The sequence below is a fragment of the Dysidea avara genome, chromosome 1 (assembly GCF_963678975.1).
Source record: "Dysidea avara chromosome 1, odDysAvar1.4, whole genome shotgun sequence".
Taxonomy (NCBI): domain Eukaryota; kingdom Metazoa; phylum Porifera; class Demospongiae; order Dictyoceratida; family Dysideidae; genus Dysidea; species Dysidea avara.
In genome coordinates, this window is record NC_089272.1 from 16,791,175 (window position 1) to 16,813,277 (window position 22,103).

Sequence of the window (22,103 nt, forward strand, 5' to 3'; positions counted from 1 at the left end):
ATTGTGTCTAGCCCTGTGTTCATGTTTGCAGATGATACAAAGATTTTCCGTGTGATAAGAAACGAAGAAGACTACGTTACATTACAGAATGACTTAAATTGCCTTTACAGCTGGTCACAACTCTGGCAATTGAGGTTTAACATCTCCAAATGTAAACATCTCCATTTTGGCCCAGCTCACCATCATGGCTTCTATTATCTTAATGAAACTCCAATTGACACAGTTACATCCCACAATGATCTCGGAATTCTCTTTGATGACAAGCTTAAGTTTCATGATCATACTGTTAAAGTTACAACCAAAGCTAGTCGAATACTTGGCATGATCAAGAAATCTTTTGAATATCTTGACTTCAGTATGTTGTCTAAGTATGTTGTCTAAGTTGTTTACCACACTAGTTCGACCCATCTTGGAATACGGTAATGCCATTTGGGGACCACTATTTACCCTTGATCAGAGAAAGGTTGAAAAGGTACAACGTCAAGCTACCCGTCTCCTCCAATCATTACATGACAAATCCTATACTGAGAGGCTGTCAATACTATCCTTACCATCACTGTTGTATAGACGCCAGAGGGGTGATTTAATTTTTCTATACCAAAAATTCTTAACAACTACTTCAGCTCTGACTTTACTAATCTATATACCTACTCCACTACTACTACCAGGGGACACCAGTTTAAATTGTTCAAGCAACATTCAAGATTGTTATGCAGATCTAATTATTTTATGAACAGAGTGATTAATGAGTGGAACAGTGGTTTACCTACCTCTGTTGTGTAAAGTTCTTCAATTAACACTTTTAAATCGCTGTTAGATAATTATTTTTTAGATTTTAGATTTAGATTTTAGATTTAGATTTTATTTTTAACATTTTAAATTAAACTGCTTTCAGGAATTTCCATCTATTATGCTCTTCAGTGGCCTGCTTTATGCTCCTAGGTTAGCATCATTTCTTACAATTATCTTGGAACATTTAATCAGTGAATGCTCTATTAGAGTATTTCACTACAAAGTGACTGTTCTAGTGTACTTTCCACTGACTGCTCTATTAGGGAGTATCGATCTATTTTCATGGAAACAAATGCCATAGTTTGAATATCCACATAATATGTTAGCATTGTGCTGGCATACTACTCCAGCCTATTATGATTTTTATTATGCTGACATATTTGATGCAGGCCTAATGGTGTGGCTGCTGTAATAAAATAACTAACTGTTACCCGGCTTGTATTTTACCAAACATTTTAAGACATCATGATTAGCTGCAGACTGCAATGTACTGCTGGGACATGCATCCAATGTTTACAGCTACTTTTTTGCTTTCAGAACCACATGCAGTAGCTATCTAGCTATAATGTGGCAAAATTTTACATTTGTGACTGAGTATGCAAAAAATAGGGCATGTGGGCACATGATTTTTGCCAACTTTTATCACTCATAACTTTTTGTACCATAGTGCTATGGCAAATACAATTTTCAACTCTTAGTAAGAAGTTTAATTGGCTTTATGATGCAAGTTACAGAATGCAAACATTCTGTTCCAATACTGAGATATAACCTGTAGAGTGATGGGGTGTAGTTTGTGCCCACATGCCCTGTTTTTGCAGGCCCGGTCACATTTACTATTACACCTCATTCAGTCATCATTGGGAATGCAGTGATTCAGAGGAGCATAAGGACGGACAATAAAAAGCATACCAGCTATAAGTTCCAAGTCAAAATTGTATTCTTTCCATGCCTTGCATGGAAGAACAATACCATTTTGTCATAAATCAACAAAATTAATATACTGTTTATCACAAGACCACAATCCATAATACTCTATACATACCTATAGCTATTACATTACATCAGTAGTTGTTTTAGTGTAAGTAAATTCCTCAAGAGAATTTGGCACAACATGTCCAAATATGATCAATAACAAGGAGGTAGATAACTCCAAACTGACTTATTTCTTCAACTGACAGCAACTTTAGGTTTCATCAACAACTTTAATATAATTATGGGAAACATAGTAAGCTTAAGCTTGCACCTATAATGTTCAGGATAATATCAACATGTTATCCATTGTAGTACTGCATAAGCATAGCTTATTGTACAGAGCTAGCAGAACTTCACATTAAGTGTTATCATTAGGCCACATAAATTTAATTATTAGTTTCTCATCCCCTCCCACATCGCTGTTTCTTACCTCATCAAGGATTTTTTGCACCACTGGTGGCTAAGGAAGGCAAATTCGCACCTTTTATAGTTGGTACCTTGCTAGAGCAGTCTAAGAATTGCATTTTGAGTTGCTCAATTCAGCTATCTATATAGTTAGTAAAAATAAAATAAAAATCTGCCCTCCCGCACTGCTATTTTGAGTACAGGAGGATGAGAACTAATAATTAAGATGTTGCCCTAATGCCATTAAGTGTTATCATTATTTTTTGAGTATGTTAGGTAGTCTAAGAATTTTGAAAAATCGATTCTCTAGTGTCCACTTCTTTAGGAACACTTCCATTGATTATAGCCACAACGTTCAAGCTTATTACCAGTTGTACTAGTTCAGTTATATGAAGTGTTCAGACAAGTAAGTTTTATAAGCACATAGTTAATGTGCTAACTTTATGCATGCAGAGTAGCATTATAAACTATGTATGTGGTGATTATTCTAATAGAACATACACTTACCCTACACACCTACTAACAAAATACTCCAATAGAACAGTCACATTACTCCCTTTCAGATAACCTCAATATACTCTAGCTAGCCCAGTCTTGTTGTTGAATTGACAGTTTATGACAAAAGTTTTTAAACATCATCATTAGATTTTGGCATAAAGCATGCATTGGCATCTAGCTACATATACTGTAACTAACAACTGTATTCTTTACTTTCATATCTTGATTTCAAAAAAATAGATTAGTCAATTAGCTATATACTCTAAATTATTAATTACATGTGTAGAACTCACAAAAAGAGTATAAACACACAGATAATCATACATAAAATCAGTCTGTTGGGAAGAGGTATAAGGATAAATCATCTTTAAATTGGTTTAAATCATCCAGTTCAACTAATGAATTGGGTAGAGAATTCCACAAATTGATAGAAGAGGGAAGAATTTAAATATGTATCAGTTCTAGCAAAAGGGATGACGAAATGCTGGTTGTGTCCACGGATAGGTGTTGAAAGGGGTGTAAGTGTAAATGAGATGTCAACAAGACCATGTATAATATTTTGTAAAACATTATCAATTTTAAGAAACTTCTGTGGTGTTCGAGTAGTGGCCACTTAAGATGTTTGAGCATGGCAGTTACACTACTGTGATAGGAGAAGTCATTTTTAACAAAGTAAGCAGCACTGCACTGAACCTTTTCTATTTAGTGTTTCTGGTATTGAAGGTGTGGGGACCACACTGTAGCAGCATACTCTAATATAGGTCTCACTAAGGATGTGTAACAATTGGATTTCACTATTGCCGGACACCGGAAGAGATTATGTTGTAAGAAGGCTTTTGCTTTGATGGCTTTGCTACAGATGTCATTGACATGTTCCTTCCAAGTTAAGTGTTTGTCTAACTTCATTTTGTATGTGTAGACAAATATTGGTACTTTAGTCATGACTACTGCAATGCATTGTTATTGGTTGTTCATGACTATAGCCATTTGTTTGTATGCACCTATCATTACTCATACACATATTGTGCATCAACGTTGAAACCGGGTCACTACTGCCGATCCGGATGACCCACTGACCCGGATGTGACCCGGATTGACCCGGATTAATTAAAGCCGGGACGTGTTTCGGCTAGTCTCGGGTGAGCGAACGAGTCTACATTTTGAGCGTTCGATTCGTGTTGAGTAAATATTGCAACTTCAGCCTAGCTGTAGGTTGAAGACCAAAAAAAAAAAAAAAAGGTCTTCACCTACTGACAATAGCTACCCCTCACCATAGATACCCTCAGTTTCGTGCTACATACTGCACTTACTAACAAATAGGCGTGGCTGAGCATATGTTGGTAATGCGATAAGTGGGCGTGGCTCACGAAAGAGCTACGCGATAGCGTTTATAAGTTCCACGTCGTCAAACGAACAATTTCGTTTCTCAAGTGATCCAATCCGGGTCAGACCGGGATAAATTGTAAACCGGGGAGAAAATGTGACCCGGATGACCCGACCCGGTTTCAACGCTGTTGTGCATATACACACAATACCACATGAAACAGACACATGCATGCATGCTTACACTCACACACAGACATGCACAGTTCCATACATGTTATACATGTACGTAATTATATAAGCTATACATACTTGGAGTCAGCCAATGTGTGATCTTAATGCACCTGATCATGATGTTACAGCAGCTACATATTGTAGCGATTTACCAATTCATGTTAATACGTTAGCTATAAATATACGTGAAGTAAAGGATATAAGGAAGTATTTTAAGTTTCATCTTTACAAAAACTGGTCTGGTACACTAGTGGATGAAATACGTTTATTGTTTTCTGAAACATGCTCACCACAGATTGCAATCATACACTTGTTAGTGGGGTGTAGTGACATATACAGTGTTGCTGATGATCTGACAAATGATGAATGCTTTCCAAGTAATATTATACAATCAGCATTAATTTTGTAGATATTATCTTTTCTAACTGTGCAACAGCGTTGAAACCGGGTCAGGTCATCCGGGTCACATTTTCTCCGGGTCTGACCCGGATTGGATCACGTGAGAAACGAAATTGTTCGTTTGACGACGTGGAACATATAAACGCTATCGCGTAGCTCTTTCGTGAGCCACGCCCACTTATCGCATTACCAACATATGTTCAGCCACGCCTATTTGTTAGTAAGTGCAGTATGTAGCACGAAACTGAGGGTATCTATGGTGAGGGGTAGCTATTGTCAGTAGGTGAAGACCTTTTTTTTTTTTGGTCTTCAACCTACAGCTAGGCTGAAGTTGCAATATTTACTCAACACGAATCGAACGCTCAAAATGTAGACTCGTTCGCTCACCCGAGACTAGCCGAAACACGTCTCGGCTTTAATTAATCCGGGTCACATCCGGGTCACATCCGGGTCTGACCCGGATTGCTATCCGGGTCAGTGGGTCATCCGGGTCAGCAGTAGTGACCCGGTTTCAACGTTGCTGTGCAATAAACCCTCTATCTGTTATTCCACCTGCAGCTTGTTTCAACATTTCTTCTCTTTCTTCAACTTGTAAACTGCCGTTAAATACATTCAAGAATATTTGGTCACGTAGTGGTCAATAGAGAAGAACAAATATTTGCTCCAGTATAACTGTAACTTAGCACTTATTGTATTTATTGTAACTTAGCACTCACTGTAATTTAGTACTCATTGTAATTCTAGCACTTATTGTAACTTACCACTTACTGTAATTTAGCACTAGTTGTAACCTAGCACCTATTGTAACTTAGCACTTATTGTAACTTAGCACTTATTGTAACTTAGTACAAATCATTATTGTAACTTAAATTATAGGCACTTATGTTATTGTAACTTAAACTAGGCACTTATGTGTACGTACCTTGTACATTAGCGTAAAAACCCTGTTGGGTGTTTGCTAATCTATATATAAAAAGCTGAAAATGTCTGTCTGTCTGTCTGTCTGTCTGACGGTCACGCTGCTTACTCACCAGACTTGGCGCGAATCGACATAGTCTGTGCTGATAGTGAAGCGCTCATCATCCGCCTACTCTAAGATTGCTATCACGAGTTCACGCGTGCTTCCGTTCGGTCTCTACAGCGCGTAGAAGGCCAAGGTGTAGAGAAAACTTGAGCAACATTCCTTTGAAAACCACAGCACATACTGTTCAAGTGGTAGAACGCCTGACTAGCGTGTAAGAGGTCGTGGGTTCAAATCCACGTGTTGACAGATTTTTTTCTTTCTACTCAGTACCTTTTTGTGAACACCTTTTTTTAAAACACGACTTTTAGCTCATCATATCTTGGCATGCAAAGCACGTATCGAGGCGGGACTTTAGCGAAATTAAACGCCCATCATCTGGCAACTCGAGTGTTGTTGTAGCAAATCAATACGTGCTTTTGTTCGCTCTTTATAGGGCGATGAAGGCACTGGTGTAGGGAAGGATCACTGAAAAGTTGAGCTACATTCCTGTCAAAACCACTGATAAACAACTGTGGCGATTTGTGCACCTCCCTTAACCCCAAGTTATTATAACCAGCCAGGGTTCAATCCCCGCCTAGGTCATAACTTTTTTTTTCACTTTTGGGACCTTTTTGATGCACCTTTTTGCTCTATCTGTTCCATGCAAGTCTTCATCTACAAACTCTTATGATCAGTTTTTCAGCACTGGCACTGAATTACCTCACATAATAGGGACTCTTATAGCACTTTTGGGACAGGGCAGACAAATTGCCAACATATTTGTCCATCTGTGTGTCGGTCCAGTGTGTTGTATTAGAGTAGGTAAAAGCTTCTTTCACCAGTATCCAGAATATCTACATCTTTGTTTTAAGCACATAGGTGTGCACTGACATGAAAAACTGTTTGTTCAGACTTACCTCAATACTGCTGTAGTAATAGAGAGCTTGCATGATTGAACAAATACTACTGTGCATCTGAAAAATGATAATACTGGAACCATGCAGATCCATAGTTTACACCGAGGAACTGCATCTGACCTGTCACAACTGTTTCACTATCCTGCTTACATGCTTTCACTCTAAAGATTCATACATTACCTTATTGGTCAATTACACTGCAGGTGTTTCAAAACTGGGTTTTTGTATGGCAAGAGGTATATGTGTCACTGCAACATCAGAACTGAAAGTGCATAGGACAAGTTCTGAACTTTAGCTTGCCATGCAGTAACTATAACTGCAAATTGTGTTGACTGTAAATTATGCTCAAGTTCATTTCTCTTTGTGACAGTCGGTAAGGTAAACATCAAAATGTAGAAACTGAAACTATACCGTGTGTACACAACCTGTATGTAATGTAGGGTATACTATATACAATTGCCTTAGCTCGCATGCAGTTTAACTAATTAGCTAGCCTTGCATGCATGCTTCACTATAAATTATTATGTACTGCATAAGGATCATGTACTTTAAAGCACTATCGACATACATGCTACACAGCAAATATAGGACACTAATATTTATGCTTGGTTCCCAATATATTAATTATTGTTGCATTAGTTCTCATGTAAAGCAGCAAAGGTTTCGTTTGTTCTATACAGCACGTTGAAGTCACTGGTAGGGAAGATGCACTGAATAATTAAGCTACATTCCTGTCAAAACAACAAACAATAAACTTTAGTGTTTTGCATCATTAATGACATAAGAAAACCTCATGCTCTTTAAAAAATGTGACATCACCATGTACCCTACATAGCTACATTAGCAGTGCTGGTGTTTAATGCTTAGTCCCTCTTCGTGGCATTAAAATGTTTAATGTGGAGATGGTCCTGCACATAGGGCAGGTACCAATGTGCACCTCCCTTAACCCCAAGTTATTATAACCAGCCAGGGTTCACATAACTTTTTTTTTCACTTTTTGGACCTTTAATTTTTGATGCACCTTTTTGTTCTATCTGTTCCATGCAAGTCTTCATCTACAAACTCTTATACTCAGTTTTTCAACACTGGCACTTAACTGCCTCACGTCATAGGGACTCTTATAACACTTTTGGGATAGGGCAGGCAAATTGCCAACATATTTGTCCATCTGTGTGTTGGTCCAGTGTGTTGTATTAGAGTAGGTAAAAGCTTCTTTCACCAGTATCCAGAATATCTACATCTTTGTTTTAAGCACATAGGTGTGCACTGACATGCAAAACTGTTTGTTCAGATTTACCTCATTACTGCTGTAGTAAATAGGCAGCTTGCATGATTGGACAAATACTACTGTGCATATGAAAAATGATAATACTGGAACCATGCAGATCTATAGTTTACACCGAGGAACTGCATCAGACCTGGCACAACTGTTTCATCATAATCCTGCTTACATGCTTTCACTCTAATGATTCATACATTACCTTAATGGCCAATTACACTGCAGGTATTTCAAAACTGGGTTTTTGTATGGCAAGAGGTATATGACAACATCAGAACTGAAAGTACATAGCATAGGACAAGTTCTGAACCTTTGCTTGCCATGCAGTAACTATAACTGCAAATTGTGTTGGCTTTAAATTATGCCTAAGTTCATTTCTCTTTGTGACAATTGGTAAGGTAAACATCATAATGTAAAAACTGAAACTGTACCATGTGTACACAACCTGTATGTAATGTAGGGTATATACTGTATACAATTGCCTTAGCTCGCATGCAGTTTAACTAATTAGCCTTGCATGCTCATTATTTCACTATAAATTATTATGTACTGCATAAGGATCATGTACTTTAAAGTACTATCGACATGCATGCTACACAGCAAATATAGGACACTAATATTTATGCTTGGTTCCGAATACATTAATTATTGTTGCAATAGTTGTCATGTAAAGCAGCAAAGGTTTCGTTTGTTCTATACAGCACGTTGAAGTCACTGGTAGGAAAGATGCATTGAATAATTAAACTACATTCCTGTCAAAACCACAAACAATAAACTTTAGTGTTTTGCACCATTAATGACATAAGGAAATCTCATACTCTTTAAAAAATGTGACATCACCATGTGCTCTAGATAGCTACATGAGCACTGCTGGTGTTTAATGCTTGGTCCCTCTTCCTGGCATTACAATGTTTAATGTGGAGATGGTCCTGCACGTAGGGCAGGTACCAATGCTAGTCAATAAATAAATTTAAAAAAAAAAATGTAGTAAAAATCTCAGTCATGTACTAGACAAGGTTAGGGAGAAGTGGAAAATATTTTTGTCTTTTGATATGGGTACGTATGGCAGTGGTAAATTAATTGAATCAAAGGTTAGTGACAAGCTGTTTACCCTTGATGGACGATGATTCTTATACATTGTAGTTATCTTAGACTTGTTTCTTCTTTCTTCGAGGGTAGGTAAATTTAATGATGACGTCATTCTTGTTACACTACTAAATCTAGAAAAATTATTGTAGCAAAATCTGGCTGCTCTCCTTTGGATGGATTCAAGTTGGTTTATATTGGTGTGGGTGTGGGGGGCCCAGACAGAGGATGCATATTCAACAATGGGGCGGACCATCATCTGGCGACAATGCTCGAGTTTCTTGGGCCCGGAAGTGCGCCGGATCCAGCCAAAATATTGGCTGGCCAATCAGAATCAACGAGTTGCATAATCGCATGAATGTATTGGAACTGAGTAGACGAAAAAGCAGACTATTTAAAGCCATTTTATCATAAGTTACTCACCTAGGTTGTTCAAGATGTTTGTTGTCAAGTTGTTTTTCCGATCTCACCTTATGAATCGTGACTCGACGTTTCACCAGAAATGAAACGCTTCCTCTACTAATAGCTACAATGAATGAAGAGATCGCATCTAGTGAACGCCCTATTCTGAGTTTTACTTTATTCCTAGAATGGTTTTTCACTGTTTTAAAACGATTATGCAACTCCTCGATTCTGATTGGCCAATATTTTGGCTGGATCGCACTTCCGGGCCTAAGAAACTCGAGCATTGTCACCAGACGGTGTTTGCGAATTAGCGCGAGCCCGGCTGGGCACGAGACTATCACAAACTGGGGTTCCAGGTTTTTCGTGCGGGCGGGTGTCGCGTGACCAGAAACTAAGGTTTGACTTGGTGTGGCCTTATATTGAGCACATTTGCTGTTAGAGAATGTCCAAGCCGGTTTGTTTGGCAGATTTTGAGGTGCACTTTTTGCAGTCACTGGACAGAATCGCTCGTGATTATTTTACTTCTGGTGCCAACCAAGAACAAACTGCGAGGGACAACGTGGAAGCATTCAAAAGGTAATGCTATAGTCAACACCATACCCTATGGCTATATAAGGTGGGCGTGTCCGGTAATTTCCAGCATAGATTATATATAAGGCCACTCCAAATAAATTCTCTGTTTCCCGTCCACCGCCCGCATCTGGTTACTGTCAGCTCTAAATATTCCGTTATTCCGTATTCTTCCATTATTTTCCGGTTATTCTTGCATTCTGTACAGGCTCAGATAAAAGCCAGTGTCAACTCACATGTCAGCAGCGCTATTGCGTCAGCACAAATTCACGTTTGTGTTATTTAGCAACTTAAAAATGAAAGTACAAGCTTAAGCATACTTTTAAGCAGCTTTTTATGGTTGTGCCAGGCAAATAATAGCTTGAAAAGCTGCCAACCTTATAATGGAATAATGGAAATGAACCGCCCGCCCGCATGCAAATATGCCTGAGTCCAGGACGGGAAACAGAGAATTTATTTGGAGTGGCCTAATTAATCTATGTTTCGCGGAGTGACGCCGCCATAGCATTTGACGGTAGTATGCAATCACTGGTGGACTGGACTACTGGACTCAAGTTTTTTTAGCACTTATCTGGCCAACTGGTGTAGCTATTGCTACATTGAATGTAAAATATGCAGGTGATCCTCTCTATACTTGGTCACTGCCTGTTCATGTTAGGATTGTGTGCAACTTTCACTCTTTGACATAATCTCCATTGTATGACTACCATTCATCACAAAGTACAAATACAGTACATTTGTATGTAGTGTTGTAGTAACCATCTATTCTAAACTGATACAAATTATAAGCCATAAAGTTAGCTATAGTGGTTAACTGTCCTGCTATTCCATAGCTGTAGCTGGGTAATGTTCACAAGTCTGGTAAGATCACACCTACTTTTGTGTGTGTTGTGTGTAGTGTGTGTTTCTTTATGTGCAGGGGGAGTGGTCTACCTACATGAGACTGGTATAATTACAACCAGTTGCCCAAATATTTGGTTAAAAGGGAAAACACCTGAGTCCAGTAGTCCAGTCCACCAGTACACTCCACTACTCCAGTCCAGTGATTGCATGCAACCGCATTTGACGTTGAGGTTACTATAGTACCCATGAAAACAAAAAAAATGAGCCATGACATGGCCCATAAGTCTAGTCCTCCAGCCCCTTTTGCCATAGTCAGTGTTGGGAATAACGCATTATAATATAGTTATTACATTTTGTGATTTCAAGTAATAAAACGCGATATTATTCATAGTCTAGTAATATAACTTAAGTTACTTTCAAGGAACCCACAGTTCGTTATATTAGTAATGAAAGTAACATGTTATTACGTAACGCGTTACTATTACAGTTCGTTAGGGACGTGTAGACATAGTACCGATATTCATAACACATTACCAGGTCCATTACTAAACAATTAGTGTTACTCAACAGCTTAATTGCTGCAATAATCCACTGTCCCGATCCCCTATAATAAAATTATCCATATTAGTTCACACCTCAGACAACTGGTCACGTAATTTGCCAACAATGTTTAGGTATGGCTGAAGAGAGCATCTCTACACAGGTACAAGAAGCCAGTAGCTATATTTACAAGAGTGTTTACTATATGCTAGCTCAGTAACTAATATACAAGGTGTAAAGGAAAGGTGTATGGTCAGAGTAAAAGTAACTTAATGTAATATATTAAGTAACTTTTCATTTGGAGTAATATGTAACTGTAACTTATTACATTTCCCAAAAGTAAAGAGTAATATATTACATTGACAATGTAACTTTCCCAACACTGGCCATAGTGGCTCTTTACCAATTGGAGCACCTTCTCACTAACAAGATCTGTGATTGATAAGCTCCGGTTCAAGCTAAAGTCTAAGAACAGTGGAACAGTTTTGGTTCTTGAGTAATTGCTCGAATAATAACATTTTTGTGTTGCTGTCAGGGTAATTCCCATTAATTGATCACTGATTTGGACAAGTGACAGTCCGGCTAAAGTTTACAACATCACATAGCTTCTGATGCATGACTTTGACACATCTGTATCATGTACACTTTCTGTTTGGATTACTATGCTATCCAGGTTAGTGGGTCATCCATGTCAGCAGTACTAACCCTTTTAGCTATATGGGTCGTTCCATGCCAAATCAACATGAAATTGACATGACCTCTTCTGATTTTTATATAAGTTGGTATACACAAAGACTCAATTGAGAAACTACTCCACACCAAATTTCAGACCATTTGACTAATTACCTTAGTAGATATGACCGCTCAAAGTTGAGGAAAATACTTGATCTGATTTACAGGTAACCATAAAAACCATCATAATTTGTGTTTGGCTTGATCTATGAACTTGTGGTTTGCTTTACGAGAAAGGATATTAAATTCTCTTCGCAATGATATATATGGTTTGCTATTTACTTCAAAAGTAATGTCTAACCACAAAAAAGTACTTTTTTCTTTGATCTTAATTTCCAAAGAAAAGGTAGTTTTAATTAACTTCATATTTTGGATACAAACTACTTACATGCATACCTTTCACTACTGTAAGTTTCAAGTTGGGACAACAATCAGAAAGTGCCAAATTCTTATGTGGAGCAATATAGCATGCAATATTGAAATTTTTGTAGATCATAATTTTCCTAGTAGTTATTTGTACAAGTTTTGTACTTCATCCTGATATGTATATAACAGCACTAATACCATACCTGTTTCACTGTCCTTATAAAAGTCTCAATAGTAGCAGTGAAATTTATCCCGTATTTCACTGGTAGCAGTGAAAAAGTTGTAATTGCAATTTCATTGGCTAGAATTTATGTTAACAATTAGTGTTGACACGTGTTTAGTACATAGTGACAAATTGCGGACATAGCAACGCTAATGCACAGCATGCGTATATGCAGCGAGTATGGTATTAACTGGAAATAGCATGGGTATAGCAGTGAAATTTGGGATAAATACCACTCTTGTTGTATTGGAAATGGTAAATTTCCAATACAACACTCGTGGTATTTATCCCAAATTTCACTGCTACCCATGCTATTACTAGTACAAACAGAGCAAACCAAGAAGGGACAAATTGGCTAATAAAAGTTTTGCAAAAAACTATAGGAAAATTACGTAAACAGTTCTGCAGGTATACATAATTATTTTCGTTACAATCTTTATGGGTACATTGGCAACTGATAACACAGAACTTGTCATTTAACAAAAGAATTCTAATGTAAACACATTACTGTTCTACATAACCAAAAAATTCAATTTTCATAAAACTACTTAACTAAAACTATACTCTTTTATTTTGCTATTATGCAAAGCATCAAAAAGTTTACTTACTTTTTGCACAGACTACACATGCCTTACAAGTCCCTTTTGTGATTAAGACTGAAAGTACTTCAGTGGAAGTATGAAGACTTTATTTATTTGCTGTCATAGCGATGTAAGCAATAGATGATGTAAGCAATAGTCTGTCACATATAAAACAGATAGGAAAGTGCTCTATAGCTATCAATTATTCCTTACAATTTTTTTGAAGCATGGCACAAAAGCAGTGGGCTAATAGTTGTTGTAATTCTTTTAACAATCAAAGGCACAAGAAAACTAGCTTAAGACCTTGGATGGGTGCAAAAATTCTTACTCTCACTCTTGAAGAGAAGATATGTAGTAACTGTACAAAAAACTGTCAGAAAATGGAAATAACTCAGTATGAATCAAGCGACGATGATTTTCAACATCAGGATCTGGAGAGCGTTAACAAAGGCTTAGCTTTAATTGGAGAATCACCAGTTGTAAAAAATAAGTTACTACCAGGTGCACAGTATCCTAAGAAAAAGCTAGATAAAATCAAAAGTGATTTTCATGAATCTATACTTGGAGGTAAGGTTAAGATGACAATGACGAAAGTGAAGCTGAAGATGAAATTCCATGAAACAGAAGAGAAAAGTATAAAGGTACAAATTTTGACTCTACTTCCAATGAGCTGGAGCATCAAAAGAATAGAAAATGATCCAATTACATGGTTCGTAAAGCAAAAAGCTTAGTTAAATCAGGAGGCATTTTATCCACGCCTAACCCAATTCAAGGCCATGGCTCAAATGATGACAAAAAAATTTTTCTTTTAGATTTCCTAAAAGTAATCATTTTTGAATTGAAATCCTCTGGTCACCAACTTTAATTGAGACACAATCTTTCTTGCTGGGCATCATTCGACTGATATCATCAGACTCGTAAAAAGTTTGAACTAGAGGTTTACCAGCAATTTAAAGATCAATTTTTCACTGAAAAGGTTAAATTTGCTGAATTGCGTCCTAAGAATTGTGTTTTAACTGGAGGTAGTGGGACACATGCTGTATGTCTGCTCCATCCATCAAAACACAAAATTGATGTTGATTGCTGGTAAATTGGCAGAGCTCACTGCTAAATTGGAAATTCACTTACAGCATTATGCTCACTGTGTTGCACTTGTCATAAATATTATGTAATACACCACAGCCTGTTTGTCATTTAAAAACTTGTGAATATTGACCAGGAATCTCAAACCTCAAAGATTACTTATATTTGATGACAACTTTATTGATACTATCCAGTACAAGCAGTGGGTGTCTGTAGACAGGTCAACATTGGAGATGATCACTAAACCTGCAGATGACTTTGTAGACTCATTTTGTGACCAGATTAAACTTTTGATACCTCATTCATTCATTGCCAAACAACAGTCCCTTTATCAGACAGATAGATACCATGTTAAACCTGATGCCTGGTCATTTTCTAGTAATATGCGACTTTTCAGAGAACCATTTCTTTGTATTGCAAGATGCAGACAAGCATTTCATTGGAATAATTCACAAGCAACATTGCACCCATTTGTGGCATACTACAAAGAATCAGGAGAGTTGCAACACATCAGCTTTGTTATTATCTGATTGCTTGTATCATGACACTATTACTGTACATTTATTCCAGAAGCATTTAGTGCAATTCCTTCAAGAAAAGTTTTGAAAGTAGACAAGATAATTTATTTTTCAGATGGATCAGCTGCTCAGTACAAAAACAGAAAAAAATTCTTGAATCTCTGTTATCACAAATCAGATTTTGGAGTACACACTGAATGGAATTTCTATGCTACATCACATGGAAAAGGACCAAATTATGGAATTGGTGGCATCGTAAAACGACTAGCTGCTAAAGCAAGTTTACAGAAACCATATAATTCTCAAATAATGACTCCATGCCAACTCTTTGAATGGGGAGCTGAAAATTTAACAAGCTTGCATTTTAAATACAGTACAACAATCGACTACAGTGAAGAATGCTTAGAGGAAAGGTTAAAAGTAAGTAGAACTATTCCTGGTATACAAAAACTCCACTGCTTTATCCCATTAAGCAATTCTATCGTTCTAACAAAGAAATTTTCAAATTCATGTGTTGGTAAAGAGGAAAAGATTACCCTTGTGAGTAAGGATGAAATTCCAGTTGATAAAATTACAGGATTTGTCACAGCTGTGTATGAAAAGAAATGGTGGTTGGGTTGTGTTCTCCAAGTACATCAGGATGACAGAAAAGTTAGCATTAATATATTAATCCCTAATGATCCATCACCATCATACAAGTATCCAGCCAGAGAAACAGATAGCTATTTTAGTTTCTATTGATGATATCCTCACAAAAATTGACCCAAGAACCAGTTATGGATGAATTTATACTATCTCAAAAGAACAAACTAAAGCAGCCACAGAGCAATTCAAGTACATGTTAAAAACTACAAGTTAAATTACCATGTTTCTTCAGATATTAAAATTATAATAGTAATTTATCATATTGCTACTACATAACACTTAAAATGTATCTTAAAAACAATGTTGTCAGTGATGTCCCAATTTGAAACTTACAGTAGTGAAAGGTATACATGTAAAGAGTTTGTATCCAAAAAATGAAGTTAATTAAAACTACCTTTTCTTTGGAAATTAAGATCAAAGAAAAAAGTACTTTTTTTGTGGTTAGACCTTACCTTTGAAGTGAATAGCAAAACATATATATCATTGCGAAGAGAATGTAATATCCTTTCTTGTAAAGTAAACCACAAGTTCATAGGTCAAGCCAAACACAAGTTATGATGGTATTTATGGTTACCTGTAAATCAGATCAAGTATTTTCCCTCAAACTTTGAGCGGTCATATCTCCAAAGGTAATTAGTCAAATGGTCTGAAATTTGGTGTGGAGTAGTTTCTCAATTGAGTCTTTGTGTGTACCAAATTATATAAAAATCAGAAGAGGTCATGTCAATTTCATGTTGATTTGGCATGGAATGACCCATATGTTGTCAAACTGAAAATTAGCATAGTAGCAGGCTACATAGTGTAAGGCACTAATATAATCTGTTACACCTCTTTGTACCTATACTAAATTAAGGTTAATAAAAGAGTAAAAACATGTCACTGGAAAGTGAATAAGGTGTCAATGGCAGATATCTAGCATGGAAATTCGGGGCACAACACCAGTTAGATGTGTCAACTTGCAATTGGCATTCAAAATAGCTATCCCATGTGTACATACATGAGTGTACTTGTATACACGTTGCTAGCTTAGAATTATTCTCTTTGACCACCGACATGATCTTGGCCCTGGTGTTACCCCTCTTCTTGCCAGGTTCTGGATCAACTCTTAATTGGGTGATTTTAGCACTCTAAGGTCCTTGTTACGATGTTAGTATTAATACTTAGACAAGCAGTTTACCCTTGTACTTTGGATATTTGTTTTTAAATGAAGTGCAAAAATGGCCTTGAAAAAGCCAGGTCTATTGGAGATAATTGATTGTTAATTACCCTACTTGATTGTGTAATTTACTGCAATCATGTATAATATTATACTGAATATGCATTGAGATAGGTATCGACTTAGACCAAGAATGTTAAGAGATGTTTCAAATGTTAACATGAAGACTACTATTATGGGAAATGAGATAGACTTTCCCATTGGTATTGCTCCTACTGCCATACAGAAGATGGCCCATCCTGAAGGGGGAGTGGCAACTGCTAGAGGTAACTGTAATGTAATAATAATAAATTATAGATGCCCCTGGGTCACTTAGATTTTTTGTTTGAGTCAACATCTACATAGATCAGAAACAAATCTGGTTTAACCCAAAATTTTGCTTTATGGCAAGACCACGTTGAGCTATTGTCTTGAACATTATTCCCATCAGAACACCTATACCTGTAGAAAAATACTTGCTATCAATCATTTCATACCACCTTCTGCAACTTACTATACTTTATAGTGAGCTACTGTACTCAGCATATGTATAGGTATTTAGTGCAAGGAGACCCACTCTTATGTATTCATTGAGCAGCTCTTATTGCTTCACGTACAGACTGCTTGATTCAAGATATATTGCATGTCTTCTTCGCACGTAATTATGTACGTGGGTACCCTGCATGTACATTGTTCTTTTATTGTGTCTATTGCCTATTATGTATGTATTTGACCTTCAGCTGCCTCATTAATGAACACTTGTATGATAGCAAGTACATGGGCACAACTTCCATAGAAGAAGTAGCACAAGGGACTAAGATGGTTTCAACTATATGTCTTCAGAAACAAGCAAACCACGATGAATTTGATTCAACGGGTTGAGCAGGCTGGTTATAAGGCACTAGTGGTTACCGTTGACCAACCCGTGGTGGGGAAGAGACTTGCTGATGATAGAAATAAATATAGTATACCAAGTCACTTGAAACTTGTTAATGTTAATACTGATGGTTTGCGTAGTGTACACAATCCTTTGGATACACAACAATCGACAGAGTCAGTGGTACATCAGTACACCCATACACTGATGGACAGTAAATTAACATGGGATACTATCACATGGGTGAAGAGCTTTACTAAACTACCAGTGATAGCGAAAGGTATTCTCACTGGTGAAGATGCCAAGTTGGCTGTACAACATGGAGTGGATGGGATAATAGTGTCCAATCATGGTGGTAGGCAGTTGGATGGAGTGTTAGCAACTGTAAGTTGTGTTTAATTAGTAGCATATTTACCATTGTATGGTTCACATACAGAGTGATGTACTGGGAGAAATAGTGGAGGCAGTAGAAGGTAGGGTAGAGGTATATCTTGATGGAGGAGTAAGACAAGGTACTGATGTGTTAAAGGCATTAGCACTTGGAGCTAAAGCAGTGTTCATTGGTCGACCAGTATTATGGGGATTAGCTTATCAGGTGAATGTATATCATACAGTATGTTAGTACTGTATAGTAGGGACAATGAAGGTCTAAAAGAATCACTTAACAATTAGCCAGTGGCGATCCATACGTGTGGTGTGGGGCCTTAATGGAGCCCTGGTCAGTCTGGGAATGACTGTATGTGTCTGTACAGCTCTGTGGTGTTGAATAAGTACCTCTGCTGTGAATTTCCTTTCATTTTAGCCAGTTTTGAGACCTCAATGGCTCCAAACTTGGCCAAATTCATCCCTTGGCCTTCCTTTTCAATTTTTGAACACCATCTTGCCTGCCTCCCACCCAATTTGCAGCTCGCCTGATACAGTCAACCTCGGTTTAAAAACTATCTAAAATGGCAGGAAACTTAGTTGTTGGCTACTTGCACAGTGGATGCTCTGGAAGGTAAGGAATTGGTGTAAAACGTGTGAAAATTTGGTACACATAGCTTCAACCATTGGCGAGCTACAACACACTAAATACTTAAAACCGGCATTTCTCGATACTTTTAAATAGGCGATAAGCCCGGTTTTGTCAGACTGGGTCACATATGTGACCGAATTTTGGAAAATCACCCATATGGGCGCATTTGACACTTAAAATATTTAACGACCAAATAACAAGCTTTTTAGTGGAAACCTACTTGTTAATGATTGTAAGCCATCCTCAATGCCTTAAATTACTAGAAAATTCTTCAAATATTTTTATAACTCTGCTCTGCTCATAATAGTAACCCACTAAACATGAAAATTCTAATTATTTCACGTGTGCCCATATGGGTGATTTTCCAAAATTCGGTCACATATAATGGGGTAGGAAGAGTGTCAAACTATGCTATACCTTGTGAAAAATGAGCCCATAAAGTCCTATGGCATCTTTCAAACGACTTGGTTATTTGTGTTGACTGGTGACTAATTATAAGTGCAATGGGCGTGCGCATATACTTTGAGAGGCTGAAGCTACTGAGTGAAGAACAGTGTACTCGAGAAAAGTATGGCACGATGCGCTGAGGAACTCGAGAAGACACAGGAAACTAACTTAGAAAGTCATGAATATCAACTTCAAGCATGATGTCTTAATTTGAGATTTCATCATGGTTGCCATTCCATGTCTTGACTGTTCTGATAGTGAAAGTGACACATCTAGATAGAGTTTCAGCAATTGGGATTCAATGCAGACCACCCCATTAAAACTAGTAAGGTGTTAAACAACAGCAGTCAGATTTACAAGAGGAAACAAAGGTATGCGGGCTACTTTATGGGCTCATTTTTCATTGGGTATAGTGAAGTTTGACACTCTCCCTACTCCATTATATATTCTTGCTTTTACGTTTATGACAGTATTGGTCATACTCTAAATTTAATGTGCCTTCAGATGCTTCCATCAAGTTTCCATAGAATAGAATTAACTTGTTTGACTAACTAACTTCAGCTAGCTCAACTCGACTATGGTTAATGCTATGTGCTTGATTTCTGCACTGTTCGATGCTACCTCAGCCTGATATGTGCCTTTTTATCAACTGCAGCAGTTGCAATGCATGCATCATGGACTTATCTTTTTTCTCATTAATTTTGTGTCCTGTTTCATTCTTCACTACTGCGAACATGTTTATTTGTGGGTAGTGCATTATGGATTCTTTTGAGAATTGATAATTTCTGTAGTGAGTGGATTAATTGCAGAAATATACTGTTCTTTGGTTTTAACATTATATAATGGGCAGAATGTAGCTGAAAATAAAGAAAAATCAATGGCCATATTGCTTTTCAATAATTCATAGCTGGAGCATGCAGCTATTTTTTATAATTGGCTAGTGTCACTCTTTCCTTTGTTGCCAATTAAACAAGAGAAGTTGTTTACAGCTGTAACTATACCTTACTGGCTATGTTATTGACAGGCTATTACTAAACAACTGAAGTAGGAATTAAATGTCTACTAGTACACATAGCTGCAACTATAGCTCTTGTTTCATTTGTATTTTATTATAACCCTACTAAAATCTAATTTCTCTTATACGTAGCTTGTATATTCTCAAATCAACATGTGTACACATGTGATTGTACATAATAGGGACAAACTGGTGTGGAGGAGGTACTGAGAATGGTAAAGGAAGAATTTAAACTAGCAATGGCTCTGTCTGGTATGTATATACATATTTGCATCATGTATATGTGTGGGGTAAGTAGAATGCTAAGGAAAATGGGAATAGGATGGAAACGGAAAGCGGGAACAATGGAAAATACCTGATAAAGGTCATCATGTGAATATACAGGTTGGATTTTGCAGCACAATGCTTCTTTGTAGTATTGTTGAAATCCTTCCATTGAAACGATCAAAACACTCGAATACAGCAGTCACCTGCATTGAAATACTCTACTAGAGCAGTCGAGAGCGTTTCACTAACTATCCCTGCATGAAATTGATGCTGTCATAGATTAGGTATATAGACTAACAATGTCATCAACATTGAAAGTTAACTACTCCCTTGAAACCATAAACATTTAACCATTTTTGCAAGGTTACAGAGGATTCTAATTAAGTGACAGCAGATGTGGGGAGTTGTACCTACAATCTCAGGAAAAAGTCACATGATGGGTATGTGGTAGCTGCAGTATGTGTAGGTACATGGCTGCAATGAGGAGACTTAGGACAATTTGAGCAATCATGGGGACTCCTCTTGGAGCCATTTCAAATATACCGGTGTTGCATTCATAATCCCATCATATGACTTCTTATTTGGAAGCAGTTTCCAAAGCTTGTAATGGTGTCAGTTAACTATAGAATACTTTGTGAATTTCTTTATCAGTATTAATTTTAATGTTGAATATTGTAAATGTTTATGGTTTCAAATGAGTGGCTAACTTTCAGTATCAATGACTTAGCTAGTCTATATATACCTAATCTATGACAGCTATAATCCAGCCATCAATGTGGGTCCCTGGTGGGATAATTGCAAAAAATTCTTGACTGCTCTATTAGAGTAGGTGACTGCTTTATTAGAGTGTTTCAATCACTTTAGCAAAGGGATACTGCTGCAAAGAAACATTGTGCTGTAAAATCCATTCTGTATATTTCATGATGACCTTTATCAGGCATTTTCTGTTGGTTGTTCCCGCTTTCCGTTCCCGTTTTCCTAGAATTCTGTTTACCCGTACGTGTGTGTATGATGTAATTGTATGGATATGTTGTGTTAAGCCATACGCTTATTCTGCTAGGCTTTGTATTAAAATAATAATTTATCTTTATGTTTTAGGTTGTGCTAAATTATCTGACATTCAACCGTCACTGCTTGCCTATGACAGGAAGTACTACTGTAAATTGTGATGAAACTGAATTGTGAGCTTTTATAAAAACTAAAAGTTCAGTTTATACAGTGGAACTAAACTTGTTAAACATTTTACAGCATAGTAACTGGCAATATTATTGCCATACATATACAAAGTATTTGAAAGTATTCAAAACAAACATTAGCCATTTTAAGAGATATTCTTGAACTAAGTCATCAGTATGTAATTTTTTTTTCAGCTAAAGTAAACACTTCAAAATAACAGACAATGCACAATAACAACCAAATTAAATTAAATTATCCAGTCTGGTCCAAACAACTCTCCAGGTTTACTGCTGACTCCTTAAAAGAAGAATGAAAGGAAGCTGAGCGGTGCATCACAACACTATGATATGATAATCTGCACAGCACATGAAGAAAAGTGAAGTGTTATATTATGTGTGTTTCCCAGTGGTGGATCAAGGGGTGCACAAGGAGCATGTGAGCTCCCCTTAACTTCACAATAATAATATATTACCATACTCTGTCATACTAAATGCAGAACAACTCAGTAGCAAATCCAGAGGGGGGCACAGGAGATATGTGCCCTTCCCTCTCACCCTTCTCCAATCTCCATCATTGAGATACTTGATACAACAGTCAAATACTCTAATAGAACAGTCATCGCATGCAACACTTATTTCTCCAATTTATTGCCACAAACTTGGACAAAAATCTTTAAGTGTTTAGTTTTATATATTAA

The 22,103-nt window shown here is 37.1% G+C and overlaps 1 protein-coding gene across 1 annotated transcript; it reads left to right on the forward strand.

Annotated features, from left to right (window-relative positions):
• Nucleotides 1-9,755: 9,755 nt before the first annotated feature.
• LOC136262579 (2-Hydroxyacid oxidase 1-like) lies at nucleotides 9,756-21,399 on the forward strand. Its single transcript, XM_066056966.1, has 6 exons — nucleotides 9,756-9,889; nucleotides 16,745-16,907; nucleotides 17,415-17,870; nucleotides 17,923-18,081; nucleotides 20,146-20,215; nucleotides 21,329-21,399. The coding sequence occupies exons 1-6, from the start codon at nucleotides 9,756-9,758 to the stop codon at nucleotides 21,397-21,399; spliced, it is 1,053 nt and encodes a 350-aa protein (XP_065913038.1).
• The last annotated feature ends 704 nt before the right edge of the window (nucleotides 21,400-22,103 follow it).

Excerpts from the sequence above, each read along its gene's own strand:
- LOC136262579 (XM_066056966.1), top strand. The coding sequence starts at position 9,756 with ATGTCCAAGCCGGTTTGTTTGGCAGATTTTGAGGTGCACTTTTTGCAG. Across the intron at positions 18,082-20,145 it reads TATGGGGATTAGCTTATCAG|GGACAAACTGGTGTGGAGGA; the intron begins GTGAATGTATAT and ends TGTACATAATAG. Across the intron at positions 20,216-21,328 it reads ACTAGCAATGGCTCTGTCTG|GTTGTGCTAAATTATCTGAC; the intron begins GTATGTATATAC and ends TTTATGTTTTAG.